The sequence below is a fragment of the Typopeltis vanoorti genome, chromosome 9, assembly GCF_054136105.1.
Source record: "Typopeltis vanoorti isolate ZY-2024b chromosome 9, IOZ_Tvanoo_1.0, whole genome shotgun sequence".
Lineage (NCBI taxonomy): Eukaryota > Metazoa > Arthropoda > Arachnida > Uropygi > Thelyphonidae > Typopeltis > Typopeltis vanoorti.
The window spans coordinates 72,977,098-73,005,083 of NC_143557.1; the positions used below are offsets into that span (position 1 = coordinate 72,977,098).

Below are 27,986 nucleotides of genomic sequence, written 5' to 3' on the forward strand. Positions count from 1 at the left end.
AATGAAATGTTGTGTATTTTTTTATGTAGGAAGGGGACTGACCTACCATTTCCTTGAGTGTGGCTGCTAATTTTTTGGCTAAGTGATAATTTGGGCTATCAATTCCTTCAACAATCGGACCTAGTGGCATGCCTGGTTTGTGTATTTTTGGCAGGCCATAAATTCTGGGCACACGGGCATAATGAGGTATTAATTTTTTTGTTGTTTCTTTGGGCCATGTGTGGACGGATTTGATTAATTCAGTTGTTTTCTTTTTGTTACATATAGTGGGATTGTAGTTTACCATTTGGTAGTTGTTGTGGTCCGATATCAAATGGTTTGTTTTTTCAATGTATGTTGTACGGTCTAAAATGACAGTGGCATTGCCTTTATCTGCTTTCATGTATAATGTCTTGGTTATTTTTTAAGGATTTAAGGGCTCGATTTTCAGTTTTGTTTAAGTTGGTGCTTAGTTTTTTGTTTGAATTTAGTAAACACGATGTTTCCATTCTTATTTTATCAGCCAAATTGGTGGGAAGGGATCTTAAACCTTTCTCGATATGATACACAATATCAAGTTTGTTCACTGACCTCGGAGCAGTGGTGTAGTTCAAACCTTTCTTTAGCAGTGAGAGTTCACCTTGGGTGAGATTGTGGTTTGATTGGTTGATAACCAAGCTGTGGTCCGACGGTGGTTGGTTGCTCCTAACTTCGTTTGTGGGCGATTGGCTGATCCTTATGATGTCGGTTTGCGATTGGCTGTTCCTTTCGTTATGGCGTCCTGATGGTCTTGTGCTTTTCTGTTGTTGTAGGGCTTGAAATTTCATTATTAATTTTTCTTTGTTTTTCAGTAATGAGTGCTTGGCCGAGTCGTCTGTGATCATGTCTAAAATCTCCCAAAGTTATGGAATAACGTAGTCAGATAGCTCTAATTTAAGTTGTAGAACTTTGGCTTGGGTGGATGCTAGGTTTTTACGTGCCTCGTGGATTTGTTCTCGTAACAAGGCTTTTTCCAACTGGGCATAAATACGGAATGCTTTGGCTGATTTAAACTTCTTCTTTAGTTTAATGCAGTTGGGTATTATGTTGCTGTCTCTACTTCGTTTCAAAAAGGCTAGTCGATTCGTTAACAAGGAAACACATATCTTTAGCTTACCGTAGAGGCTGCACTGCTTGTGGGTCACATCTCCATGAATTATGATGATTCTTTCTTTTAAGGTTACAGGGTGATCAGCATTCATATTTATAAATTTAGGGACACAAAAACACACGTGTTAAACAGATTATTTTATTAATTACTAATAAAATAAAACTTGACGTTTCGACCCCTGTATCGAGATCATCATCGGAAGGATACAAGTGTATAAGGAACCAAGCTACATGCTCTAGCCCTGTATACCGGTAAACTAAATCTACGTAGTTAATTAATCCTTTTTCCTAGCCTGACCTCTAGTGATAAAAAAAAATAATAAAATAAACAAATAAATAAAAATTAAATAAAAAAATATAAATACAGCTACAATAAACTGCTAAAGTCCTCATGCATTAATATTCTTCTGGATTTGTACAGTTCTGATTGTTATAATATAATTTCTTTCAGTTGCTGTTGAATGTTACAAACACTTCACCAGGTTATCTTCTTGCAGTGGGATTTTTCTATGGCTAGTTTAGGTTGTTATACAGGTTGTAGATGGGTCCTCTGATGGGAGCAGCCAATCGCCCACAAACGAAGTTAGGAGCAACCAACCACCATCGGACCACAGCTTGGTTATCAACCAATCAAACCACAATCTCACCCAAGGTGAACTCTCACTGCTAAAGAAAGGTTTGAACTACGCCATTGCTCCGAGGTCAGTGAACAAACTTGATATCGTGTATCATATCGAGAGAGGTTTAAGATCCCTCCCCACCAATTTGGCTGATAAAATACGAATTGGAAACATCGTGTTTACTAAATTCAAACAAAAATCTAAGCACCAACTTAAACAAAACTGAAAATCTAGCCCTTAAGTCTTTAAAAAATAACCATGACGTTATAATCACGAAAGGTTATCTGCTTTCGTGATTATAAGATAAAGGTAAGAAGATTAAAGGTAAGAAGAATATATAAGAATATATATATATAAGATAAGAAAAATATAAGATAAGAAGATAAAGGCAATGCCACCCTCCTTTTAGACTATACAACATACATTGAAAAAATGAACCATTTGATATCGGACCACAACAACTACCAAATGGTAAACTACAACCCCACTAAACATAACAAAAAGAAAACAACTGAATTAATCAAATCCATCCACACATGGACCAAAGAAACAACAAAAAAATTAATACCTCATTATGCCCGTGCACCCAGAATTTATGGCCTGCCAAAAATACACAAACTAGGCACGCCACTACATCCGATTATTGAAGGAATTGATAGCCCAAATTATCACTTAGCCAAAAATTAGTGGCCACACTCAAGGAATTGTTAGGTCAGTCCCCTTCCTACATAAAAAAAAATACACAACATTTCATTAATAAAATTAAAAACATTACACTCAACAACCAAGATTTATTAGTCAGCTTTGGCATAACTTCCCTTTTCACCAATGTCCCGATCAATGACACAATCTTGCTCCTACAGAACATATTTCCACACGACATCACGGCTCTCTTTGCCCACGTACTCTGCTCCGGATATTTCGTGTGGCAAAACAATTTTTACCTTCATAAAGAGGGTATAGCCATGGACTCACCACTTTCCCCCCCCACACTAGCTAACTTTTATTTGGAAGATTTTGAGCAACGTGCTCTTGAGATGGCATTTCTAAAGCCCAAAATTTGGCTCAGATACATCGACGATATTTTCGCCATTTGGTCCCACCACTGCGAAACTTTAAATACATTCCTTAGCCACCTAAACAAACAACACAAACATATCCAATTCACCATTGAAATGGAAAAAAACAACTCTCTTCCTTTCCTAGACACACTTGTCACACGTCTTCCCCTCTGGCTGTCTCTCCTTCTCAGTTTACTGCAAACCTATACACACAGGCCAATACATACACAAAAATTCTTACCACCACCCAACACAAAAACTAGGTGTCATAAGCACCCTTAAATGCAGAGCTCTAACAATTTGTTCTAATGAACAAGCTCTAAACCAGGAATACGAGATCACCAACCAAACAATTATAAAAAATGGATACAGTCAAAAAACTATTCACAAGATCCTCCATAAAGATACCAGTAAGAACAAAAAAGATTTCAGGAATGCTATTGCTATTCCTTATGTTAGAGGCATTTATGAAAAATTAGACAGAAAACTACGAAATACAACATTAAAACCACCTTTAAATCCCCAAATAAGTTAAGACACCTACTCAGTTCTTCTAAAGATCCTCTTCCACACCTAGCCCACCCAGGGGGTATACAAAATACAATGCACATGTAACATACCATACATAGGGGAAACAGGGCGAACTATCCCAATCAGACAAGACGAACACAAACGACACATTAAATACCTCCATTTTGGGAAAACCGGCCTTTCTGACCATGCACTCCAAACATACCACAGAATTGATTGGAAAAATACCAAGTACCAACACCACACCAAAACAGCAATAGTTCATGTATGTAATTTGTATTCCTGAAAATTTCTACATCTTGTCAATACTAAGCAGCTGATCAAATCATGATCAGCCGCTTAGTTAGATTAGATTATGGTTTAGATTATTATTTATTCTAAGAGAAAAATTAAAAGTACAGGTAACCCTCGTATAACGCGGATGTTAGGTTCCATAGAAATGCCGCGTTATGCGAGATTCAGATTACGTAGAAAAAGTAGGGTTACATTCCGAAATCGTTTTTTTTTTTAAATTATATAAACAACCATGACATACCCAACAAAAAAATATTTTTATTTAATTCTTGTAATTCATGTAAGTTAAGAAAACATAAACTATGAAACAAATATTCATATTTATAAATTTAGGGACACAACAACACACGTATTGAACAGATTATTTTATTAATTACTAAAAAATAAAACTTGACGTTTCGACCCCTGTATCGAGGTCATCATCGGAAGGATACGAGTGTATAAAGAACCAAGCTACATGCTCTAGCCCTGTATACTGGTAAACTAAATCTATGTAGTTAATTAATCCTTTTTCCTAGCCTGACCTCTAGTGATAAAAAAAATAATAATAAAAATAAATAAATTAAAAAAATAAATAAATAAATTACACTCTAGTTTAATTTTTTTCAAAGGACTTTATTGGGTACAAGTATAGAGGGAGGGGAAAAGATTCAGAGAAATAGATATAAACTTTAAAATCTTGTAACTATCACTACTGTAAGAAAGATTTACCATTGTTTAACATCTCATGCTGGGATGTATATTTCATGCATTTTGTATCAGCCTGGAGGTTGATTGACCATATATCACAAATCCTTCCATGTTGGACTGGTACTGTCAAGATTTATAAAATTCCAGATTCAATTTTTTTCAATAGAATTCTTGTGTAAAACTTGTGTTTGTGAGTTGTCTTAATTGTCATAGAAAATTAGAAAATTGCTGTTGTTATTATTATTATTATACATGGAGTCCGAAGACTCATCGTGGGAAACCCAATCTGTCCACACAATGTATCATACCTCTCCTTAAACCCATTAACATAGCGCTCACAACTGACTCTGACAATCCATTCCACTCATTCACAACTCTCCAAGCAAAAATTCTAGTCCTCACATCTCTACTAACCACACTTTTATTCAGCTTCCAGGGATGACCCCTGGAAGCTGAATAGGTCCCTATAGCCAAGTGCTGAAACATTTTCCCGTATCTATCCTATAAACCATTTAAGCAACTTGGATATTTCTATCATAATCCTCTCTTTTATCTTAATCTTATCTTGTTGTTGAAGGTTATCTGAATTCATGATGCTCCTAATATTTAATATCGAATTAAAAAGCAAAGATATTTTGGCAATGGAGTAGCCTCTCTATTACAACTAGGCTAAAAGAGAACTAATTATGTGATGATTATTTAAGGAAGGATTATTAATTTGACATACATGTGTGCCTTTTTTAAAGTAAAAATGGCATATTATTTGGTGCAGGACTTGATCAGAGTTGAGACTGTATACAGTTTGATGTGTTGAACATAAAGAACCAATAACTGAACATAGAAATGCTTTTCAGATAGCTGTAAAATTTGAATGACACCAATGATGAGAAAATAAATTATGCAAACTATGAATTTAAAAGTGAAAATAAAGAATAAAAGAAATAAAAAACCTGTTATATACATGACAAGCCAGCAACATGATGGTGTTCTGGCCATTTTGTTTTAGAACATCAGATATAGATCAGAGAAAACTGTGAGCTTGCTATGTGGTCTTATGAAACAATCTATTAAGAGGAGTTTAGTTAGTTTGAGAGTAGTGGGAAGTAATTTTTTTGCTTAATTACATTGCTCTGAATTGCTAGTGATTCAGAGCAGTAAAATTTGTCGAGGTACAGTGGTTCCTTGACATATTTCGAGATATGAACTTTTTTCATATCCCATTTTGACCTTTAGATATGAACCTAGACTCGAGATACAAACTGTGATGCTTTTCTTTTCAAATGAACTAAAGCCTGTTTTACATTATACTTTTTTTTTTAACTTTTTCTCTTAGTACTAGAAACAGGCTTAATGCAGAGGACAGCACCAGTGTATATGTATGCATGTTTAGCAGAGCTCGCTGAACCGTCTCTAGTGTAACGATGTTGTTACTATGTTATATTTATCCGAAATATGATAAATGCTGCATTTATCATATAAAGCACGTTTTTGCTTTTTTGTGTATCTATTTCGGTATTTGTGTAAACAAACAATACACTTCGTGAATTCTTTGGGGGGGGGTGTATTTATTATGTGTACTGTATGTATTTGTTTTTATAAGTGACATGTTTTATTGTAGCTTCATGTTTATTTTCTGAATAATCTACCAGATAAGCAGCATTTCACTGATCGGCATATTATTTTCAAAATGGGGCCAAAGAAAACTAAGAAAGAAGAGAAGAAGAAAATCACAATAGAAATTAAGAAAGCGATTGTGGAAAAATATGAGGAAGGAGTCAGGCAAAGTGATCTGTGCAAGCAGTATGACTTGTCCAAATCCACCATAGCTACAATTGTCAAGAAAGCAGATTTTTTATCTATTTTGTATCTATCGTGTCATCTCGAAGAAATAAAGTTATGGAAGAAATGGAAACTTTACTACTCATCTGGATTAATGATATGCAACTGAAAGGAGATGGTGTATCTCAAAACATGATCTGTTTACAAGCTCAAACTATTTACAAAGATCTTTCACAGAACTTGCCATCCACTAGCAGTAGCAAAGACATCGGTGAAGAGTTTAAAACTTGCAAAGGATGGTTTGAGAAATTCAAGAATAGAACCGGTATCCATAGCGTTGTTAGACATGGAGATGGTACTAGTGCTGACAAAGAAGCCGCTGAAAGGTTCGTGAAGGAATTTCAGAAACTGATGGATTCAGAAGGTTACAGCCAGAACAAATTTTCAACTGCGATGAAACTGGGCTTTTCTGGAAGAAAATGCCTAAGAGAACTTTTATCACTAAGGAGGAAATGACATTGCCTGGACACAAGCCAATGAAAGACGGACTAACTTTGTTTTTTTGGCAATGCCAGTGGTGACCTGAAGATAAAACCTCTGTTGGTTTACTACTCTGAAAATCCTAGAGTCTTTAAAAAGCAGAACGTTAACAGGCACAAACTCAGTGTTATGTGGAGAGGTAAAAGCAGAGCCTGGGTAACCAGGCAATTCTTCTGTGAGTGGATGACAGAGGTCTTTGCTCCCACAGTGAAATGGTATCTACAAGAAAAGTGTCTACCTGAAAAAGTTCTTCTTATAATGGACATTGCTCCAGCACATCCACCACAGTTGGAAGAAGATTTGGATGAAGAGTTTAATTTTATCAAAATTAAGTTCTTGCCTCCTAATACCACACCACTCCTATAACCAATGGATCAATATGTTATTCAACTTCAAAAAGTTTAATACCAAAGCTCTTTTCCAAAAATGTTTCGAGGTTATCATCAACACAGAATTAACCAATCACTTCAATATTCTTCATTGTTTGCATCTTTTTAGTCAGGCATGGGAAGATGTTTCTGTGAGAACTATAAAATCAGCCTGGAAAAAGTTATGGCATGACTGTGTCTTAGGAACTGCATTGGAAGGACCTGAAAGTGAAATTGACATTGTAGATACAGTTGTCTCCCTGGGCAAGACCATGCATTTGGAAGTTGATGAAGCAGATGTAGAGAAGCACAACATTGAGCTGACCACTGAAGAGCTACTGCAGGAGTTAAGAAGAGAGTAGGAAAAAGAAAGGGATGAGGAGGAATAGCAAATGTCTTCAGAGGATGAAGAAGACAGCAACGAAAAGGGAGCAATTCCAACAAGTGACGTAAAAAATATCTTGCAGCACTGGGGCGAATTGCAAGAATTGGTTAACAAATGGCATCCAAATCAAGGTGTTGTTTCTAGAGCTACCAATATCTTCAATGGCAATGTCATTAATCACTTTAGAAGGGTGTTAAGGAAATGACAGCTTCAGTCAATGTTGGATAGGTTTTTTAAACCTCCTTCACCTAAGAGACAAAAAGAAGCAACTGATGACAACAAATCAAAAACTCCTGAACCACAAAACCAACCACAAGAAAATTGATTTTTTTTTTACAATTTAATGGAAGATGATTTTCATACTAATCATGTAAAACCAAAGATTTCATAAATAAAAATTAATACGTAATGGTATAAAAATGCATATTTATAGTGTAAAAATGTTCCTTCCCACTCCTTCATTTCTTTGCATTTTCTTCATTTAGTTAAGAATAGTTTTTTTATTTTTTGGATTTTTTTAAAATCTTTGAAACTGGGAACAGATTAATTGATTTCCCATAAGATATAATGGAAAATTGGGTTTCGAGATACGAACCGCGGTCAGGAACAAATTAAGTTCGTAAGTCAAGGTACCACTATAATTCAGTTTCATTTTCTTGGAAATCAATAACATTGACCTTAGTGATTTCAGGGGGACTACTTATTGCCAGCTTAGTTGGCCAAGTGGTTAGCCTATTGCTCTCCAACCAGTAAGCTGCAGATTTGAATCCTGCTATGGGCATGGATGTTTGTGAATGGCTTTAGGAGATGGATTTCTTTGCCATTGAGATATCCTTATATGTAATTCAATCCAAACATACTTTTCAAATTGGGATCACCATTATTAATTTCCAAGAAAACAAAACCAAATTACATTACTCTAAGCAATAAGAACCGCCCAGCAATGCCACAAACACACACAAAAAAAAACCTATCTATTCTTGCCACTGGGAAGTGGCTAATTATATGAATGTCCTGCTCAGAAAATATTATATGCTGAAATATAATGCAAATTTCCCACTTGCTTTATGGGAAAGATTTCAGCATTGCATGAAATCATTAACCCACCAATTAATCATTAACCCACCAATTAAAACGTACCAATTAAAAATCAGAAAGCGGTCGTTCTTCTGCCAATTTTTGGGTGAGGGTGATTTGCTGGATCAAATTCATCATTATTTAAAAAATAATGATTAATTTGTGCAAACGAAATAGCCGATGCATGCCATTGGCAACTTTCTCGGCTGAAAGGAAATAGGCACAAGATTGTCTAGCATCTATATTCGGTTGTATTTATAGTGAAAACCAAAATTCAAAATCAATTTTGGTGCAATAAACAAAAGACGTGTCAGAGACGTCTTTGTATGTTAAGGGGTTAATAAAAAAAAATATACTTAAATGATTCAATACTGGATTGCATTCCTAGAGTTTCAAGAATAAATAGGATAGGAGTGAAATGATGCACAACCTTATTAGGCAAGAGATTTTCAAGAATAAAGATGATGTGGAAGAAATACCCTGTTTATAAGGATCATGTCAGTTATGAAAATTACAAAAGCTAAATCTGAAAATGAAAAGAAACTTTGTTTATAGGATTTTTGTTGTTGCTACTGTGTTTTTGTTTGTGCTTTTTCTTAGTAGCCGGAAATAGGTAGTCCCCTGAACCAGGCCATACACAACCCAAAAGAATTCTATTGTTATGCTGCAAGTAAAAAAAAAAAAAAATGAATGATTATGAAAGAATAAAATTCTCTTGAATGTGATGCTATACAGGTGGCACTGTTCAGCTGATGAGTGCCCATTTTACTAAGAACTATCAATATTTAGTAAGTGATATGGAGTTCATTGCTACAACTACACTGAATGATGTGACTTAGATGTATGAGGAGGTACTAGAGCTGCTGTCTAAATTTTTAAGAATTTGGCTGTATGGGGCTGATGGGATTTTGGCACAGATGCTAAAGGGTTAATCAGCAGAATTGGCTGTTTACTCCACCCTCGACCTGGCTGTGTAACATGAATCTTAGCACATAGAAGATCCACTAGAGTGGAAAGAATATATGATAATCCCCTTACACTACACAAAGGTGGCACAAAGACTTATGCATTTAACTACTGACCTATCAATGTCTTTGAAGGGGTAATGATGTTATTTGGAAAATCGATGAGAACTTACATACAGAAATGAGTTGACAGAAAATCTATATTTACTAGTTTTACTAAGGGAAAGTAATGTTTGGGTAACTTGCTCACATTTTATAATAATGTTACAATTAAGTTAGACAAGGGGGGAATGGGTACACCATATATTTTTGGATTGTGTTAAAGCTTTTGACAGAATACAGCATGGAATGCTATTACATAATTTCAGGATATGAGATTGGATTGTAAACACTTAAACTTGAATATGAGGATAGCTTACTGACATATCAAAAAGTGGTGTCTTGGGGGGGGGGGGCATAGTCTGCAGGATCTAAGGTAACTAGTGGTGTACCCCAGGACCAAGGACTGATAGTCCTTGGTCCATTGTTCTTCAGTCTTTACATTAATGACATTGAGAGGGATTTGACAAGATAACTGTTATCTGGAATTATGGGCAAGTGAAAATGGATGTCGGTTTAGTATTCATTCTAGAAGAAACATTATGCTAAGGGTTTTGGAGTTTAAGCAGTGGTTTTTATATATATTTTTGGATTGTGTTAAAGCTTTTGACAGAATACAGCATGGAATGCTATTACATAATTTCAGGATATGAGATTGGATTATAAACACTTAAACTTGAATATGAGGATAGCTTACTGACATATCAAAAAGTGGTGTCTTGGGGGGGGGGGGCATAGTCTGCAGGATCTAAGGTAACTAGTGGCGTACCCCAGGACCAAGGACTGATAGTCCTTGGTCCATTGTTCTTCAGTCTTTACATTAATGACATTGAGAGGGATTTGACAAGATAACTGTTATCTGGAATTATGGGCAAGTGAAAATGGATGTCGGTTTAGTATTCATTCTAGAAGAAACATTATGCTAAGGGTTTTGGAGTTTAAGCAGTGATTAATTTCAGCCGGGGCTCTCAGGGGCCCGGTCCCAGAACTTTTTTTTATGCACCAGACCTGGAACATTTTTCTGTTTTGTGACTTTTCTCCCTTTATGGTAATTATGCCTACATACTGTGTTATTATTCAACAATTGTTTACAATTGATATAGAAAATGTAGAAAAGTTCACATATTTGGGAAGTAAAATGACATATGATTTGGACTGTAAAAAAGAAATAAAGATCAGGATTGCAAAGGGAAGAACAAATCTGAAGGCCATGGATAACATCTGGAAAAGTAAAGCGATCAGCCTGCAAACAAAACTAAGAGTGCTGGGAACATGCATCTTTAGCAGTGTACTGTATGGATCTGAAACGTCGGTAATGAATCAAGAAAAAGAATTTTGGCATTTGAAAGAACTTGTTACAGGAAGATTCTAGGAATAGGATGGGTACAAAAAATCACAAATGAAGAGCTCTATCGGAAGATACAACCAAAGGAGAATCTAATGCAGAAGATTATAAAACGGAAGCTGCAATTATTTGGACATATCTGCAGAATGAATGAGGACCGGAAGATAAAGATATTCATGTTTAGTATTATGGATGGTGTAAATAGAAGAGGAATTTTTAACTCAACTGCTAAATCTGTATTACTTTATGGAAGTGAATCATGGAAATTAACCAAACAACAAGAAAATAAAATTAATGCCTTCCAAACAAAATGTCTTTGCAGAATTCCCAAACTTTACTGGCCAAATAAAATTCAAATATTGAAATTTACAACAAAACCAAACCATTACAATAGAGTTAAAAGAAACACAGATGCACATGGATAGACCATGTATTGAGAATGCCAACATCAGAACACACAAGAATAACATTGACATGGATGCCTGATGGTAAAAGGAAGAGGGGAGAAGATCCAAAATGATATGGCGCTGGATGGTAATCCAAGGACAAAACAAACTAGGATGGTCGAGCTGGGGGAAAGCAAGAGAAGCAGCACTCGACCAAAGAGGATGGCACGCTAAACTCATGGCCTCGTGCACCTTATAGGTGTAAAGAGCAATAAGTCAAGTGAGTCAAACAGAAGAGGTAGAACCATACAGAATGGATAGACGACATAAAGGACTGGTGTGGAATGGATGTACAGAAACTGTGACACTCTGCACTGGACAAAGAAAGTGGAAGAAGATAGTGAAGGAGGCTTCGGACACCAACGGGCAGTGAGCCCATGGTTTGTGATGATGAATTGTTTACAGTTTTGAATGTGTATATAAAATCAGTATCAACAGTTGCCTGATTACAAACGCTTGATGAAAGGGACAGGGAGGTTTGGAGCTTCCTGTAATGCTTTATCTTTCAGCAATTGACAAGCAAACATTATTGCAACATAGTGTAGCAGAATTTTGACAGACTCGTAGCAATATTTTGTTTTTTCTGGTTGGCAACACTGTCAGCAACAGTCAGTAACCAACAATACAACAGCTGATTAACAGTTGTTTATCAGAGTTCATGATTGTGAGAAGTACAAAGAAAATCGTGTAATATTTTTGTGTTTATGTAGGCCTACTATTTCAACTATGGATGAGTACATTGGTACCTTCTTTAAAGGGAAAAATAGCTCAGATGACAGTGATAATACTAAACGAGTTTGTAATGGCACTTTGTTTGTAGTTTCTTAAGAGAAAAACGTCTGTAATGAATTCACAGAAATACAGGATTCCCATCGGTTGCATTGCAATAATATTAATACGTTGAATGAAAGGAAAGATTTGCCGAATTAATTTACTGATATGAGTAAACGCATATGTTTGTTTAACTTTATCTTTACAAAGTACAGTATTATTTTACATTTTGCAGCATATTCACTCAAATATCAATAAGACAATAATTGTTCAATGTTTCTACAGTCTAAATAAGTTAAATTAGAAATTTACTAAGGAATTTGAGTTATTTCATCATTATTGTATTTCCATTTTTTTCTTTTCTGCATTTACGTAACAAGCTGAATAGGCCTACTGTTTTTTCATCGTTCATATAACCTAATGTTATCTTAAATTGAATTATTTGGAAGTTTATTTTGCACTTGGTTAGACTGTAATAAATTTAGTTTAATCTTTTATCCAAGTGTAAGCAAACAAAGTTTGCACCTGAAAATATCTTCAGGACTGAGGTAAGGTGGTACATCCCTTGGCAACTCATAGCAAAGGTGGACCAAGATCTCATCACTCCTTGTCTCAGTATCTCCCATAATGCAAAGCACATCTCCTTGCAGACATGTATACTGCTATGCATTAAGGGAAGGGCCACTACCCAGACCAATTTCCACCTTTATCCTTTATTGAGGTATTGTCAGTGGGAGGCAGACCCATAGTGGTGATACTAGGGCAGAAGCAATGGAGAGGTCATATTTACCTATACGAGTTGCCAACCGGTGTACCACCTTGTTATTAAATTACTCTGGATTTAGAGAAAAATGTTGGAAGTTTATTTTGCACTTGGTTAGACTATAATAAATTTAATTTAATCTTTTATCCAAGTGTAAGCAAACAAAGTTTGCACCTGAAAATATCTTCAGGACTGAGGTAAGGTGGTACATCCCTTGGCAACTCGTAGCAAAGGTGGACCAAGCTCTCATCACTCCTTGTCTCAGTATCTCCCGAGTTGCCAAGGGATGTACCACCTTACCTCAGTCCTGAAGATATTTTCAGGTGCAAACTTTGCTTGCTTACACTTGGATAAAGGATTAAACTAAATTTATTATAGTCTAACCAAGTGCAAAATAAACTTCCAACATCTTTCTCTAAATCCAGAGTAATTTAATAACAAGGTGATACACCGGTTGGCAACTCGTATAGGTAAATATGACCTCTCCATTGCTTCTGCCCTAGTATCACCACTCTGGGTCTGCCTCCCACTGACGATACCTCAATAAAGGTGGAAACCGGTCTGGGTAGTGGCCCTTCCCTTAATGCAATGCAGTATACATGTCCACAAGGAGATGTGGTTTGCATTATGGGAGATACTGAGACAAGGAGTGATGAGAGCTTGGGTCCACCTTTGCTACGAGTTGCCAAGGATGTACCACCTTACCTCAGTCCTGAAGATATTTTCAGGTGCAAACTTTGTTTGCTTACACTTGGATAAAGGATTAAACTAAATTTATTATAAATTGAATTATCTTTTAATATGTTAGAAGTATTATATTAATTTGTAATTTTGTATTTGTATCTATATTTGTATTTAATCTTTCTGGTGGTGTGAAAGAAAAGGCTTGATGACTTTAACTCACCAGAATAAATAAATAAAATGAAACAAAATGTTGCAACAAACTAGCAATAGCCTCACATTTATGATCCTTACTTTAAGGGCCCCAGAGCTTATTTGTTTAAGAATTTAACCACTGAGTTTAAGTAAATAAGAAGTTGTTCAGGAGTCATCATATAGGAAAGATTGCAAATGCAACTCAGAGGAAGCTATTTTTGCCTCTTTATAAGGCCTTGTTCAGTAGAATTGGTTGTGCCCTTGACCTCCTGGACTGCTGTGTTCATATCTAGTCTCCTGATTTTCAGTGTATGCAGATATGTAAAGGGTGCAAAGGAACATGTTAAAGATGATATTGGAATTGTAAAACATATGTCATGAGGATAGATTGAGATTATGTGGAATGTGCAATCTCTGGCAAACAGGAAAAAGAAAGCTAATGTAATAGACCTTTTGTAGAAGGTGTGGAGAGAATGAGAAGGCATTCTTGGAAGCTGAGAAAGAATGCAGTCAGGAAAAGGGCGAGAGGTAAATTTTTCTCTCATAGAGAATGTGTAACTGGAATGGCTTATCTTTTGAGTTGATGAGTGCAATTAGTGTGAATGATTTCATGAAAGGGTGTAAGAGCTACTGTGATTGATGTGTAGCCTCCTTCGATGAGTTCATGACTCGCTGAGGATTTCTAATAATAATAAGTCAGTGAGCGGTTTGTGATTTAATCCTAATAGTTTGGCAAAGAGGATTAAGAATGAAAGTAACATTTTAATAAAATGAAAATGATAATGACTTCATCCTCTTAGCTTCGCTAAGAGAATTGTGGTACAAGTTTAAATGGTGACCTCTTATTCCCTTACAATTCAAGTGTGATAGGATTTTTTCAGTAACAAAGTATATCAAAATGTAGGAATTTAAGATGTAATATTTAGTTCAGTATGTATCTGGGACAGTTATCTATACTAGAATACCATAATTTAAATACATGAGCATAAAAAGGATGTAGCTCTTCTGTGATAGCTTGTGATATTAATATTGAGTAATCGTAATACTTTTCTTTTTTTGTTGTAATATAACTCATTTTTTTGTTATAATATAGTTTTTTTTTTTGTTGTTGTTCTAATTCATGAGAAATATATATATTGTAATTTTGCAGGCTGTGTGTGCAATGGTTTCTTTAAAGCCAATAGTAACACCTGAATATTTTTCTGAAATGCTCCAGGTTGAAGATACAGAAAGAATGCTGTCTCTTGCTGATAAGTAAGTTGCTGTTATAAATCTATATCTTATTATTTTTTTTTTTTTCTGAGATATGATTATCAGGTAAAGTAGGTAAACCTTATCTGGGACAGTTTATCCATACCAACATGAGTAAAAAAGGATGTAGCTGTCCACACTGTATGTCATACCCCTGCTTGAATGCATTGATCAACAAGCACTCACAACAGCCTTTGGCGATGCATTCCACTCATTCACCACTCTCCAAGTGAAAAATGTAGTTCTCACACCCTTGCTGACCACACTCTTATTCAATTTGCAGGGATGACCCATTGTTCTGCTCCCCCCCTCTACCCAAGTGCTGAAATATTTCCTCTGCATCTCTTATAAAACTCTTTTAGTAACTTAAATGTTTCTATTGTATCCTTTATTTTTTACCTGTCAACCAATTTTTGTAACCTAGAAACCCTCAATCTGTTGTCACAGGGAGTATTTCCTCGGATCATTTGCCATCTTGGTTACTCATCTCTGGATCCTCTCGTCTGTTTCTTCATCCCCAAGAAATATCTTGGGGATGAGGAAATGATGGCCACTGTGCTCATCATCTGACAAAGAATATCTGACTACACCACAAACTGTATGATACGGCAGAAGGAATAACAAGTGTAGTTTGGACACAATTAAGATGAACTATAGTTGTTGTTGTTGTAGCAATAATCTGGGGTTCAGTCAAAACCAGGAATTTAGATGCCTCTAGGTGATTGTGAACATTATTCAAGTTGGCATTTATGCCATGAATGTTGGTGAAGAGGATGTCAGTGATAACTTTCTTTTCTCTGCTTGTTAGTGTGTTCTTCAATAACCAAGTAATCCTCCAAGCTACCTTGGCCACCTTATTAATATGTCCTCTGGACTTCAATTCTCTATCTACCACCACCCAAATCCCAAAATTTGCCAATTTCCTGGAGTATAGTTCCATCATGTTACATGGCTTGTAATTGTCTTTATCTTTTGCCCATACTGACAACCTATTTAAATCATTCTGTAAGTTCTTCACATAGCATTCATTTACTATTACCCTACCCGAATAATTATCTTTTTATTAAATAATTCTCTGATGCAAGTAATTGCATCAGAGAATTTGTCATAACCAAATGACCACATTGCAACCAATTGGTGAGAGTGATCATATGGTCTTGACCTGGGAGGTGGATAAATGTGTGTAATTTTCAGTTAATGGGGAGAGGGAGTATATGTGGAATTACAGGGCTGGTAAGCATAACAAACTTAAGAGATTGTTTGGATCAGTGCCATGGCATGTGAAACTGCAAATGCTGGATGTTGGTAGTGCATGGGAAGTAGTAAAGGAGTATTTGAGGGATGAAATAGCAAACTGCATACCTAGACTCAAAAGAATAAATCGGGTAGGAGTTAAATGGATGAATACCATCATTAAGCTGAAGCTACAAAAAAAAGAAAAATTTGTAGAGGAAATTCAGGGAGAAAGGTGACCAGCAGGCACATGAGTAGTACAAAGAACAGGCCAAAAGAGTAACCAGTGTGGTAAGAAAGTCAAAAGCAGAGTATGAAAGGAAATTAGCATTACAGGCCAAAGATAATCCCAAAGAGTTATTTTGGTATGTTGCAAGTAGAAGGAGGAATGTTCATGGCAGAATGATTTTAATGAATGCTGATGGTAGGGAGGTAACTGACTCGGGTGAAATAGTAGAATTACTTAGTGAACACTTTGCAAGAGCATATCATCCAGGTGGAGACATTGCAGTAATAACAAGAGACAAAGGCTTATATGGAAACAGGTAATGAACTGTAGGTGAACATATGAGGGAGGTGGGGTGCTACCCAAAAATAACCAGAATTATTAAAAAAATTTTATTTAAGTTTATAATACCATATTCTAGTCTCCTTCAAAGTGCTCTCCATGGGAGTCAGTGCACTTGTCCCAACATTTTTTCCACTGCTGGAAACAGTTCTAGAACTGTTTAACTGGAATACTGTTTATGACCTCCGGCGACTTTTTTTTTCACTTCATCCACATTAATGAATTGCTGTCCATGGGAATAAAAAAAAGTCACGTGGTGGGAGATTGGGTGAATGTGTATGTAAGGGGGGAAGGGGGAACTGCCATGTTATCTTTCATCAAGTATTGTTGGACAGACAAGGCCACGTGGACTGGGGCATTGTCATTGTGCAGCAACCAAAACAGCTGCTACTCCACATTTCTGGCTGTTTTTATTGCCCACTATCACACACAGCCTTCTCAAAACATTGAGATAAAAATGTTGGTTCACTGTCTGTTTAGGAGGAACAAATTTGTTGTGTACAATTCCACTCACATCAAAAAAAAAAACAAATCAACATTGTCTTGATGTTTGAATGAACTTGAAGTGCCTTCTTGGGTCTCAGTAAATTTGCATGTTTCAATCGCTTAATGCTTGTTTTGTTTCTGGATCCATAGCACCAAGACTCATCCCAGTCACAGCTTTTGAAAGAAAGTTCTGGTCATTAAGAACTTGCTGCCTCAAATCACGGCAAACATTCACATGATTTTATTTATTTATGTTATTTAATTAATTTATTTATTTTTTGATCTTCTGTGAGCAAACAAGGCACAAATTTAGTGGACACCATTTCATTTGCAAATCTTGTGTTAAAATTCACTGGCATGAACTCCATGACAAATTCATCTCTTCAGAAACTTTGCTGAATAGTCTTTCAATGATCTTCATTGATTGCCTGGCAAACCTTTTCGATGTTTTCATCATTTCTGCTTGTCGAAGGTCAGCCAGATTGTGGTTGGTCTTTAACTGACATGTCCCCATTTTTGAAATTGGAAAACCACTTAGACCTGAGTTTTACTTAAAATGTCATCCTTAAAGGCTTGTTTGAAGCATAACAATAGTTTCAGCTGCAGTTTTACCCAAAAGAAAACAAAATTTCACTTGCATTCTCTTTTCCTGGTGGTCAGCCATCACAAAATCACCAAACTTGCTTGTAAGCATTAACAAAAAAGCAGCCAGAACAAAGAACCATTTCACACAGGATGACGCCACTTGCCAGACTGGTGCGGAAAAACTGCACACTCAAGATGCCTAACTGCATCATCTGTAACTAGAAAATATGCGTGCACCAAGTTCATATTCCAGTTATTTTTGGGTACCCGAAAACATATGAACATGTGATAGAGGTGAAATGAACATATTACAGAACCTTGATGTGAATACTGCTATGGGATTAGATGATATACTAGATCAGTCTGGGCAAAAGAGAATGGTTATGCATTTTGGAGTGAAGATGACATAACAACAATGACATAACCTCATTGATTATGTCATTGTTGATAGCGATATCTTCATGCCCTTTCAGGTTACAAGAATGTATAGAGGATTGGAAATTGGAAGTGACCATTACTTAGTACTAAGCAAGATAAAAATGGATATCACATTGATAAGAACAGTATGTAAGAAAGTTTTAAAAAGAATTAATATTGAACAGCTTTTACAAGTAAATTGTAGACTTGACTATACAAACATTATTGAAGAAAAAATGAAGAAATTGAAAACATGAATCAAACCTTGGAGTCTCAGTGGCAAACTCTGAAGAAGACATTGATTGATTTAACTAGGGGTTTATATGATGAAGTTGTCTGCAAGGATAGAAAAGTAAGAACACCATGGTGGATATAGGAAGTTAAAGAAGCAGTCCTGGAAAAGAAGAAAGCATATCAAAAGTTCTTAGCAAATAAATTGGCACATACATCCTAAAAGAATACAAAGAAAAATGTAAGAGAGCTAACCCATGTATAAAAGTAGCTGAGCAAAAGCCATGAGAAGACTTTGGTAAGAATATAGAGAATAAATATCAGGAAGGTTGCAAAATGTTCTGGGTGCTTTTGAAGAAGCTTAGAAATGGAGGAAAGAGTAATATAAAAGGAATCAAAGATGATCTAGGTGACATGAAAACTGAAGATAAGGATATCCTAGATGTCTGGAGTAATTACTTTGAAAGACTGTTAAATGAATGAAGCAGTGACAGAACCATTCATACTAGAAAAGTGTCAAGAGGAACGCAAAGAGAAGTACATATCACTACTTGAGGTAGAAAAAGTCATCAAAAACTTGAAATGTGGAAAGGTAGCTGGAGTAGATGATATTCGACCAGAAATGCTTATTGAAGGTATAAAAGTTTTGCAATGGCTACACTGCATAATTCAGATGGCCTATTCAGAAGTTTGAATTCCCAATGATTGGAGTAGAGCTCTCGTAGTATCCATCTATAAAAATTGCAATAAAACTGAATTTGAGAAGTATACAGGAATTTCTCTATACTTCTAAGTGTTCTAGATTGAATTCCCAATGATTGGAGTAGAGCTCTCATAGTATCCATCTATAAAAAATGCAATAAAACTGAATTTGAGAAGTATAGAGGAATTTCTCTACTAAGTGTTCCAGGTAAGATTTATGCAAACATGCTTGAAAAGAGGTTGAGAAAGATTGTGGCAGAAGAGAAACTTGCAGAAGAACAAGCTGATTTCAAGCCAAATTGAGGTTGTCAAGATGAGATTTTCACTTTACGACAAACAGTTGAGAAAAGATTTTCTCAACTGATTTTTAATTATATGAGGTGAATAGAACTTTATACAGAGCAGTACATAGTCTATATTTAAGTTGTCAGTCAGCGGTTTGAATTGAAAGAAATACAGGAATATGGTTTCATGTAAAATCTGGGGGTAAGACAAGGACTCACATTATCTTCACTCTTATTCATCATGTATATGGATAATGTTATGAAAGAAAGTGGCATCAAGCCTAATATTAGACTTGGAGATGTCAAACTTATCTCTTTGCTTTATACAGATCATGTATTCCTAAACACATCTAGTGCAAGTCTCCAGGATTCACTTAGAAATTGAATAACAACTGTTATTCAATTTCTAAACCGTAAGAAATTTGGCATGAAAATCAACAATAAAAAAAGACCAATACTATGAACATAGGCAGGAGCATGGAAAACTTCAACTGCATTCTGAATGACCTATAGAACAAGTAAAATATTTTACTATTTAAGCACAGTTTTTAGTGAAGATGGTAAGCCAAATCTGGAAATAGACAACAGAATAAGCAAAACTGATATGGTGAGTAGCCAGATGAATAAATTTATATGGAATAAGAGGAAAATTAACCAAAACACCAAACTAGCAGTATACAAGAGAGTGTTTAAACCAGTTTTCAGTTATGGATCTGAGAGTTGGGTTAAAAATAAAGCACTTGATCAAAGACTAGAGACTACAGATATGAGGGTTCTTAGAAAAATTAGGGAGTGAACCGATGGCATCAATGGCAGATTCATGTTAAAAATGAATATATTAGAGGGAAACTTGACATTATTAGCATTCAAGAATGTGTCAGCAGAGCTAATCTAAGGTAGTATTTCACCTTAGTTTAGCAACTTAAATAGAATGGGTGAAGAAAGATCAGCAAAATGGGTGTTTGATGCCAAGATAGCAGGAAAGAGACCTACAGGAAGACCATGGTCTAGGTCATAGGTGGCCAACAGCAGGCATGAGCCCGCAGCTCATGCCTGCAGATTTTCTGATTTATATACTAGTTATATTCATTATTTCAGATGACTCAAACAATTTATATTCTCAACACGGAATCAAAATTGCTTTAAAAAGATTACTCAATTTATACAATCTACTGCTTCTCTGTACCTGTTATAGTAGTGGGAGTGGTAGATTTCTATGCGCTCCAGAGTAATGCATCATCGAAAGTCACTTGCTCTGGTTACGGTGATCAGTTTCAGAGACTCAGTTTGAAGTATTTCATATTGTTCTCCCAGTAGTAAAATGATTTGACAAATATAGTAATTCAATACATATAACTATTGCCTTGAAAAAATGCAGAGTTTATTTTTATTTAAGTTCTGTCTAAAAGTGTGCGGCCCGTGACACTACAACTCATCATATATTGGCCCTCGTATAGAATGAAGTTGGCCACGCCTGGTCTAGGTGGATTGACATTGACTCGGGTAGAGAATTGCCTTAGAAGTATGAAATGTTAGATATGACAATATTACGGTGCTCATAAGTAATAGATTGATTTAGAGGAAAATTGTTGATAGGAGATTAATAATAATGTAAACTTAATCATGTAGTGTTGTCATAGTAACCTTGAACAACCCTTGTGGGTACATATGAGGAAATTGGTGGTGATGATGATGATAAAATTCATTATTCACTTTTCCTTGGGGTATTCTGTTAATTTGTTAAATCTTATGGTACAAGTGTGAAACTCCATTTATTTATTTCTAGACAAAAGCTGTTGAGAGTGATATTTTGCAAGCATAGGAGTGAAGAACTTGTATGGGACTGATGCAATCCATTTGACGTCACTTAGCATATGGTGACTAGCAGTGAGGAGGAGAGGGGGAGGCACTAAAAAAATGAAAGCTGAGTGCAGATAGTGTATAGCGACATACCATAGAAAGAGAAAAAGAAGTGGCAAAAAATTCAAAGTTATGAAATAATATGAATTGATACTTTCTGTAAAATTAAGGAATAAAACAGAAGTTTTATTAAGAATTGCATAGACAGTCTGTTAATGGCAGTCGATATGCTGATATTTTCAAACTACTACTTACAGGAATTTGTTTAATTGAGGAAGCAAAGTAACTGTTGCCAATTTATCTTATTAATGTTTCAAAGAGAAATTATTTTAATATATGTACTTCTGTTATGTTTATGTAAGAATTGTCATTTCTTCATATTGCATGGAAGCAATAAGTGTTTTGTTTCTGTTCCTGAATTTTTCTCACTGCTTCTGGAGGATAGAATAATTTTGTTTCTTCTGTTAAGTTTGCCCTCTCTCTCTTGTTAAAAAGGATGAAAAAAAACTGATTTCAGTACAAGGATTGATGTAATTTGCCAGCTCTGCCTAGCCCACTCACAAATAATCAACAGAAAAAATTTACTCCAAGTTTTGCTTGAAATGTAGTTTGATTGATTACTGTAATGTTATAGTGTTATTTCTTGGTCTATGTTTGATTGCCTTGCTGACAAAGAAACCGATTGAAAGATGAGGAGGCTTTTATGGGAAACCTTATTTATGTAATATTCTCCTTAATAAATTTAATAACTTGGGAAATATCTGTTATCTATGGTTATGACAACTAACACAGAGTTTGTGTATTATTATACTATCACTGAATGTATTAAATTATGTGTGTGCATGTTTGTGTGTATGATTGTTTTAATTATTGAACGCTCTATTTCAAGGTTTATCCCACCTAATGGAGAAGCTTATTTTGATGCAGATAATGTCCATTATGGTCTTAATCCAAAGAGAAAAACTCTTTTTAGTGGAAAAACATTTCTGTTTATGTCACAGAAACAGGTAATTGTGTAACTTAACTTACTCCTTTTTTTTTTCAGTAATTATATTAAGTTACAACTGAAGTTATGAAAAGCTTAATTGGTTTAGTGCAGCGTTTCCCAAACTGTGGGCCGTGGCCCCCTTGGGGGCTGTGAAATAATGAAAAGAATTTTAAAATGTTTTAAGACTAAGTAGATATTTTTATCTTAAAAGAAACATATTTAATTTTTATTATTTCTTATTATTTTTTTTGTTCTTTTTTATATTTTAATGGAAAAAATCACACATTGGTGTTGATTCACAAATTTTGCTTCCTACATATTTTGGCAGTTAATGAATATTAGTAAATATATGCTTATTCATATAAGTTTAATTTCAAAGGTATTGATAAGAAGTACAAAAAAGCTTACAAGGCAAACTCTTGCGCTCATTTAAAACGGCCAAGTTTTTCGCGCTTTAAATTAATGTTTCATTGCTAGTGTGCACAGGTGCGGGCAATGCGTGGGAAGATGTTAAAGAAAATAATATTTTACTATCAACAGAAAATAAAAAGGTAATAATTAACCACCTCACAAATTCTATGGTTTTTTTTGAAAAATATTTTCTTAATTTGAACGAAGATAAAGAATATGATTGGATAAGAACACCATTTGCTCCTTCTCCACAATTTAGCAATCTTCCATGGTCATTCCCAAGAAGAACTAATTGATATGAGAGCAGATTTAACCCTCGAATCTGAATTTGTTAACAGTGATTTATCCGAATTTTGGATTCAACAACAAAAATAATGTCCTTCATTAGCAATTGCAGTCTTAAATATGTTAATTCCTTTCGCATCTATATACCTTTGTGAAACAGCATTTTCATCGTAATTGGTAATTAAAAATAAACAGGTCCTGCTTATCAGTGATAGCATTGCAAAGAAATCTAAGAATTGTAGTTTCAAACATTTCACCTGATATTGACTTTTTGTGTAGCAGTATTGAAACACATCCATCACATTAAATTGTTATTCAACTTCTTTATGTTTTTAATTCTTACTTTGTTTATTACTTATCGTTTTACATTTCATGTGCTTGTACTGCAAATGTACAATAATAATATATCTATCTATCTATCTATATAAAAATATAAGATAATGTGCCATGTCAAATGTTTGTAAGATGCCAAAAAAGGTAATATTTGCATTTGATTTTTGCAATATTTGCTGTGTATGTTTTGTATTGATTATAAATACAATAAAATGTATAATATATGTCTGTATTCCGATTTTTTTTTTCGATGGTGAAATATTTTCACCATGAAATATTTTAATTTTTCCATAGGGACCTTTGGAAAAATTAAATTAATTTTTAAATTTTTAAAATTAAAAAATAATTAAAAAAAAAAAATTAAGTTTAGGGAGCACTGGTCTAGTGGATTACATACCCACCTCCAACCAACAGATTGTGGGTTCAAATCCCAATCTGGACATGGATGTTTGCAAAAACCTGCTTTGGACAAGCTTGTATAGCTCCTTGAGTTTATAAATAAAGGCTTGTTGTTTTTAAAAACAAACAAAAAATAAATAAATAAATAAAAGAGTGGAAACTTATTTTTATTTCATGAATATTGAAACCATAAATATTCCCACTAAAATTTTAAATTTCATTTACATATTTATTTATCTGAATTGACTATTTTGGGCTTGTATATTAGCTTCCATTTAACTTCAATTTGAACTTTGCATAGCATTCAGAAACTTACAGTATTAAAATTCCATATTTTTTCTGCATGTATATGCTGTATAAGTATATATAAATATTTCTCATATTATATTCTTTAGTATCTGTGCTGTTCTAAAGAAATTTTCTATTAAAAAATCATCCTATTTTTGCTTATAAATTTGTTAGAGCAAAGTTAGCCTGTAGATGTGTTATTGTACTCTTGAATTTTTAAAATGGCAGTGTGAACAGTAAATGACAGAGAAAGAGAAAGCGAAAACTCTTGGACTAAGTTTTTGGCTAGTTTATAAGTAGGCAAACCAGTATTGTCTACTAACATTTCCTGATACCTTTTATTTCCCAAAGGGAGTAGGCAAAGCTGTTTCACCTTAACTTTCCAAAAGTTAGTTAGGGTGAAATTAACCCCTGGGGTGAGGCTGGGAAGCCAATTTCCACCTTTTGCCAATCATAGATAGCTGGAACAAGACTAATCACTTTAAATGGCATTTGGGAAGTGAGTATGACTGAAGTGACAATTGCTGCCATCTCATGGTCCTTAACCAATATTGTCAACTGTGATATTCTGAAGAGTGCATCTTTTTGTGTATATATTTTTTGTAATGTAGATTTTGGGGGGGGGGAGCTGGGATTATTTAAGTTTTTGAATAATTTCAGGAGGAGGCCAGGATATAATGCTTAATAATTTTTTAAATGGCTTTTGTGTTTGGGTAGGATCAACATTTTTTGTTCACATGTATTTGAGTGATCGAGGACCACTGTTGCATTATCCTTATCTGCTAGTGTTGATAATATTCTTATTTTTGCATAGTTTAAGTGGTTCAGTGAGTTGAGCATAGGAAAAATTCCTTTTTAGAGGCTTTGCAGATTTCAAAATGTTTGCTATGTCTAGCCTGATATTATCAGGAGTTTTGCAAAGGAGGCTATAGATGTTGCATTCTGTTTTAGCCATGGTTTGAAGCTAAGGTATTTTCTTGGGTGTTATTGCATAGCTCTGGCTAATGCTGAGGACACATCTTCTTTTTTAAGCTGAAACAATGACAAATTGCTCTGGAGGCAACTGAGGTTTTTGTATTTTCTTCGTTGATTATTACATTTGTTGATATGACAAGGTTTTATTTTTTGAATTCCTTTTGTACTGAAGAGTCAAAGACATTCAAGAGAATCATCAAAAACTCAACATTCTGTGTGTTGAAGAGCTCATTCTGTGTGCTTGGATAGTGTCATTATTTTTGCTCAGAAAAAAGAAAACAGTTGTCTGCCCTTCCTTAGTGCTCTGGTCACCAGGCAACTAGCACATCTTTTTCCTTTTCTCTCTCTCTCTCTCTCTCTCTATTAAAAAACCTACCCATGTTAGGAGGTACTTTTTTTTATTTGATTTTTTTTTAATGGCATAAAAACATCAACGGTCGTACTGCATCAGGACACAGAACATTTTTACATATCTGGAATTGATTACCCAGACATACAAATACATATCTGGTGTTTAGATACCCAACAAGAACCAGTTTTTACTCTATATCAGCAACTATTTTTAGTAATTTTCAAGTCATTGAAGGAAGTATAGGAAATTCCTCCATTTCCTTTCTACTAAAATCTTAGAATCTTAATATCTACTAGACATCAGAATTAGCAAACTTGGTTTGGTAGGGAGTCAACTGAATAAATGTATATGGAATAAGAGAAATTATTAAAACATTACACCAGTTGTATAGAAGACAGTGTTCAAATCAATTTTAACTTATGGATCTAAGAGCTGGGTTAGAAATAAAGGACTTGATCAAAGACAAGGCCACAGATATGCAAGTTCTCAGAAAAATTAGAGAGGTGAATAGATGACATCAGAATCATATTAAGAATATGAGGAAGGAAATTGATTGTTAGCTTTCAGGAATGTGTATTTATGGGAGAGAAAAGGAAAGCAAAAAAAATTTTTTTTTTTTTTCCATGATGGCAGAAAAAATACAAAGAGAGGAAGAGATGAAGGTCTAGGTGGATTGATAATCTGATAATATTTGAATCCTGACAGATAACAGATTAATTTGGAGGAAGATTATCGATAGGAAGGTGGCGGTGATGTAAACTTTTCATGTTGTGCTATCATGATATCCTGTACATTCCTGAGGGGACATATCAGAATATGATGATTATAGAATTTTATTTGGGACACGAACTCAAATAAGAGTCATTGTCCACTTTTGCATTTTAAAATTTATCTACATCAATATTTAGAATTTTCTCCACATTTGTGAAGTTTATGTTGAGTGAGCATTGAATGCTATAGCTGCTCTCTCTCCTTTTCCATTTCTAGTGCCTGAATTAATGATCATATACTTCAGAAAATGGGTTTACAGTGATACTACTGGACCTTGCCAAGGCCTTTGACAGGATACCACATGGAACCCTAATCAGTAAACTGGAGCAGATGGGGATAGATTTAGGGTTGGTAAGATGGATAGGAGGGTGGTTGAAGGAGAGATACCAGAGAGTGGTTTATTCAGGAGTGGAGTCAAAAAGACGTCTTGTGACTAGTGGAGTGCTGCAGGGCTCTGTTCTTGGACCACTGCTTTTCAATTTGTTCATCAATGATATTGGAAAGGATTTGAGAGGAAGTGTTCCCTTGTTTGCTGATGATGCAAAGTTGGGTAGAGAAATTGTGAGTGCACAGGATGTCAAAATTTTACAGGATGATTTGGATAGTTTGGAGGACTGGGCTAGGAAAAATGGACGTCAGTTTAATGTGGCAAAGTGTAAGGTTATGCACTTTGGGGTGAAAAGAATAGCAGCAGTATATCGCATTGGTGGAACCGTACTCCAGGAGATTGATGAGGCCAGGGATTTGGGAGTGCTGGTGGATAGGGAGTTGAAGTTTAGGGGGCACATTGCAAAAGTGACTAAAACAGCTCACCAAATCACTTGGCTTATGAAAAATACTTTAACATGCAGAGACAAACAAGTTGTTGTTCTTCTGTATCGAGCCTTGATAAGACCCCATCTGGACTTCTGTGCCCAGTTATGGGCGCCAGGGTTTCTTCGTGATGGGGAGGAAGTGGAGAGGGTCCAGAGACGAGTGACCAAGATGATAGCAGGTCTGTGGAATGAACCTTATGAGAATAGGTTGAGGATTTGTGGGTTGCAGAAATTGGACGATAGGCGAAGGACGGGTGATATGATTGAGACATTCAAATTACTGAAGGATTGAGACATTCAAATTTTATAAGATTGATCCAGAAGATATTTTTGAAAATATGACTGGTGGTGGGAGGACTAGGGGCCATGCATGGAAGCTGGGCAAGAGCGTGGTTGACAAGGGTGTTAGAGCTAGGTTTTTTACTTTGAGAGTGGTGAATGAGTGGAATAAGCTTCCAGAGTCTGTTGTGGGTGCTACGACCGTGAATGAGTTCAAGGCAAGATATGATAGATACTGTGTGAATGTTGAATAGTTGTTCCAGACATGATGTTAGGGCCTCCCTCGATGAGTCTGTCGACTCCTTGGAGTTTCCCGGAACAATAATAATAATAATAATAAAAAACATTACCCATTTTTATCTTCATAACATCAACATAATGCAGTTATGTTAAGTGATGTTGACATAATACTACTTAAGATAATTGTGATGTAATTTTTCTGCTAATTCTACTTCTTTTCCATCGTTACTTCTTATTTTAATAATACCTGACTTCAACTCTTGTTTTCTCTTGTCATTCTGTTTTATGATGAAAACAGTTGTAGTCTTATATAACTAAGGTGATGCATCTACCATTATGATTTCAAATCATGTGTTCCACCATAACATATATATGTTATGGTGCAGTGACATATATATGTTCATGCATTTTCTAACAATATTCAATATTGAATACTGTTAGTTGGCTAAGTCCTATCCTTGTTCATTCACTTTGCAACAGAGCACATTGAAGGTG

At 35.1% G+C, this 27,986-nt stretch overlaps 1 protein-coding gene across 4 annotated transcripts in view; it reads left to right on the top strand.

Moving 5' to 3' along the window:
• The window catches only part of nbs (nibrin), a 285,502-nt gene that overhangs the window by 40,428 nt on the left and 217,088 nt on the right, over positions 1-27,986 (top strand). For 3 of the 4 annotated variants that reach the window (XM_090397995.1, XM_090397996.1, XM_090397998.1), the window contains 2 exons: positions 14,889-14,992; positions 22,245-22,362. In XM_090397995.1, the coding sequence (XP_090254121.1) occupies positions 14,889-14,992; positions 22,245-22,362 (222 nt within the window). The remainder of the gene's footprint in view (positions 1-14,888; positions 14,993-22,244; positions 22,363-27,986) is intronic. The other variant, XM_090397997.1, reaches the window with a different exon arrangement.